General features: G+C 36.3%; 1 protein-coding gene across 1 annotated transcript; it reads left to right on the top strand.

Moving 5' to 3' along the window:
- The first annotated feature begins 231 nt into the window (after positions 1 to 231).
- On the top strand, positions 232 to 1,158 carry LOC146813132 (olfactory receptor 1G1-like). Its single transcript, XM_085614710.1, has one exon. The coding sequence runs from the start codon at positions 232 to 234 to the stop codon at positions 1,156 to 1,158; it is 927 nt and encodes a 308-aa protein (XP_085470836.1).
- The last annotated feature ends 1,749 nt before the right edge of the window (positions 1,159 to 2,907 follow it).

Here is a 2,907-nt window from a genome sequence, read left to right as displayed (position 1 = left end):
GACTCCCATTCACTTTAATTAATTACTCACTTCCTTACTAGTGTAAACAATTTTTAAGTGAAAGCTCTGAAACCGACAAAGAAGTAATGACATCATGAAATGCGTATGAGTGTTCAAGGAGCTATTTGAGAAAAAAACATCTGTCCTCATCTTCAAATTAATAATGATTTCATTGACATTACTGGTGTTTTTGTTTTCAGTTTGTCTAGAAACTGCTGCATCATTGGGAGAATGAAAGAAGAGAATCAGAGCTTAATGAAGGATTTCCTGATTGTAGGATTTTCTGATCTTCCACAACTACAAGTTCCACTTTGGGCTGCATTTTCAGTGATATACCTCCTAACACTTGTGGGAAACATATTAATCATGGCAACCATTTACTGCAAGTCACATCTGCACACGCCTATGTATTTCTTTCTCACAAATCTATCCTTTAATGACATCTGTTACACCTCCGTCATTTTCCCACAAATGCTAGCCCACTACTTTATGGAGAATACGCATGTTTCTTTTACTGCATGCCTTATGCAAGTGTACTTTTTCATGTTTTTGGTAATTTTAGAATATATCCTCCTCTCAGTGATGGCTCTTGATCGGTATGTTGCCATCTGCAGTCCCTTACGCTACTTGGTTGTCATGAATAAGTCTGTTTGCTTTCGGTTGGCTGTGGGATCTTGGGCAGTAAGTTCTCTGGTACCACTACCACATACTGTACTACTGTCTCAGCTCTCCTTCTGCAAATCCCACACAATCAACCACTTTTTCTGTGATGTCACAGCTCTCAGGAAGATTTCCTGTAGCAATACTCACACAATTGAGATACTAACCTACATTGTAGGTGCTGCAGTGGCATTCTTTTGCTTTAACTTAATTATTTTTTCTTATGTCAACATTGCCTCATCCATATTTAAAATGAAATCTAAAGGTGGGAAGCACAAGGCCTTCTCAACATGTGCGTCTCATCTCACTGTAGTTGGTATTTTCTTTGGTTCTCTCTTTGGTACCTACATGCGTCCCACATCAACATATTCAATGAGAGACACTAAGATTGCCTCTTTGTCATATATCGCTCTCACTCCCCTCTGTAACCCCATTATATACTGTCTGAAAAACACAGAGTTTAAAAATTCTCTGAGAAAGAAAAAGAATAATCTCTAGACTCTGGAAGAAGAACATGTTCACTGGAAAAGCTGTCAAACTAATTCTGCATTTAAAATTGCTGATTTAATAGCGGCAGGAAACAATACTGGACTTCCCTCAAGCACAATGAAATTTTGTTTGCATGATTACTGTTTTTCTCCAAGAGATGATTTTGATGTTGATTCCTCAGCTTTGTCATTACAAATAATTTCATATTTTGATTTCTGACATGCTCAACAATTGTATAGCGATGGGAATTGTTTCTCTATCAATAAAAGAAAAGGGAAATCATACAAACATGTAAATGGCACAAAGGATTACTAGAAGACACAATGTGGTGCATAAATAGAATTTTCATAGTTTTTGACTGTTAAACTTCAGTGGCTATTTTCAAGGCTGTTAGAAATGAGGGTCTCTAGTTGGCAGAGGTATGCACCTTGTCCAAGTAGGTACTCTTCCTTCTAGTCAGGGCAAGGGGATTACATGTCTAAAATAATAGACAGACAGATGTACCCTATTACAGAACAATATTACTACAACATTGATTTTTTTAAATTGAAACACAAGCTCTATGTATTTTATCAATCACTCAATTCACAGGATATGATAATATTTGGATTTGTACTGGGGCTTTCTCAAATTTAATAATCAGTGTGACATTTAGTCAATACATACTGTTCATATATTCATACAAGAAAAATATTTTTTCAAAACATTCACTGTTATACAGTTATTTTTTCAAGGTCCAATTCTTGTTGCTGGAAGAACAGAATAGCACGGTGAAATAGATACATGATAGCCGACACGTGTTTCGTTACATTCAGATTCTTCAGGGCTGCAATATTAGTAATAGCATTCATAAATAATTGATTTAAGGGACATTTGAATAAACCCAGTACCGTTTTATACAAAGAAAGTAAAGGCGAAGGCCCAAGTGAACACAATTTCAGAGTGATGTGAGAGAGTACAAAAAAGCCCTGGCATTAGTGAGACGTGTGCATATCAATAGATGAGCCATTATATCTTTCTCAATAGGGATAGTAGGACAAGTGGAAAAATTGGATTTAAGTTTAGTACAATCTGGTACGAAAGGTAGATATACTCAGAAGGCAACATGCTGAGCAAGCAACACCCGAAAGTGAGTACTAGTCATGGTAAAAGGTAAAACGCACCTTTTTTTTTTAAAGAGTATGCTCGAACCCAAGCTCCATATCATATGGTAAGGAGGGTTCTAACCTTAGCTACATATGGGGGGGTGATCCTCAAATGTTCATAGAGAATCCACCAATGATGTGTCATCTTTATAACGAAAAAGAGTAGCCAAGAAATAAGTACTAAGACATAAAGATAAATAGTTATATTTAACCTGTGTGTCCTTAATGACTAGTTAAGAGAAGATAAGGTACAAATAAGCACCTTACATGTGCTGTTTGAAATCTGTTGATGTCTTTCAAACGTCGTGGAAGAGCCACAGGGAGAAACTATTTCAGCAGTTCACGTGGCCTAGACACTCAACTGAGATTGCAAACACTTAAGTAAAAAAAATGGTGTGTAAAAGAAGAAGAAAATAACCTGCAGGCATTCTTCTATTAAGTATGCACCAATTTAAATAACTGTGAAAAGTCACTCATACATTAAAGTGATAGTCAGATAGAGCATAGGATATGGGCAAGAACTCATCACAATTCATGAGTCGATTCTCTAAATAGGTAGTCCTCCATTCCTAATCTGTGCAAGATTGTCCTGGTAATCAAAATATAAGACATA

This window comes from Triturus cristatus, chromosome 7 (genome assembly GCF_964204655.1).
Source record: "Triturus cristatus chromosome 7, aTriCri1.1, whole genome shotgun sequence".
Classification (NCBI taxonomy): Eukaryota; Metazoa; Chordata; class Amphibia; order Caudata; family Salamandridae; genus Triturus; species Triturus cristatus.
Note: the sequence above shows the minus strand (reverse complement) of the source record. Positions and strands in the feature narration are given on the sequence as shown.

Excerpts from the sequence above, each read along its gene's own strand:
- LOC146813132 (XM_085614710.1), top strand. The coding sequence starts at position 232 with ATGAAAGAAGAGAATCAGAGCTTAATGAAGGATTTCCTGATTGTAGGA.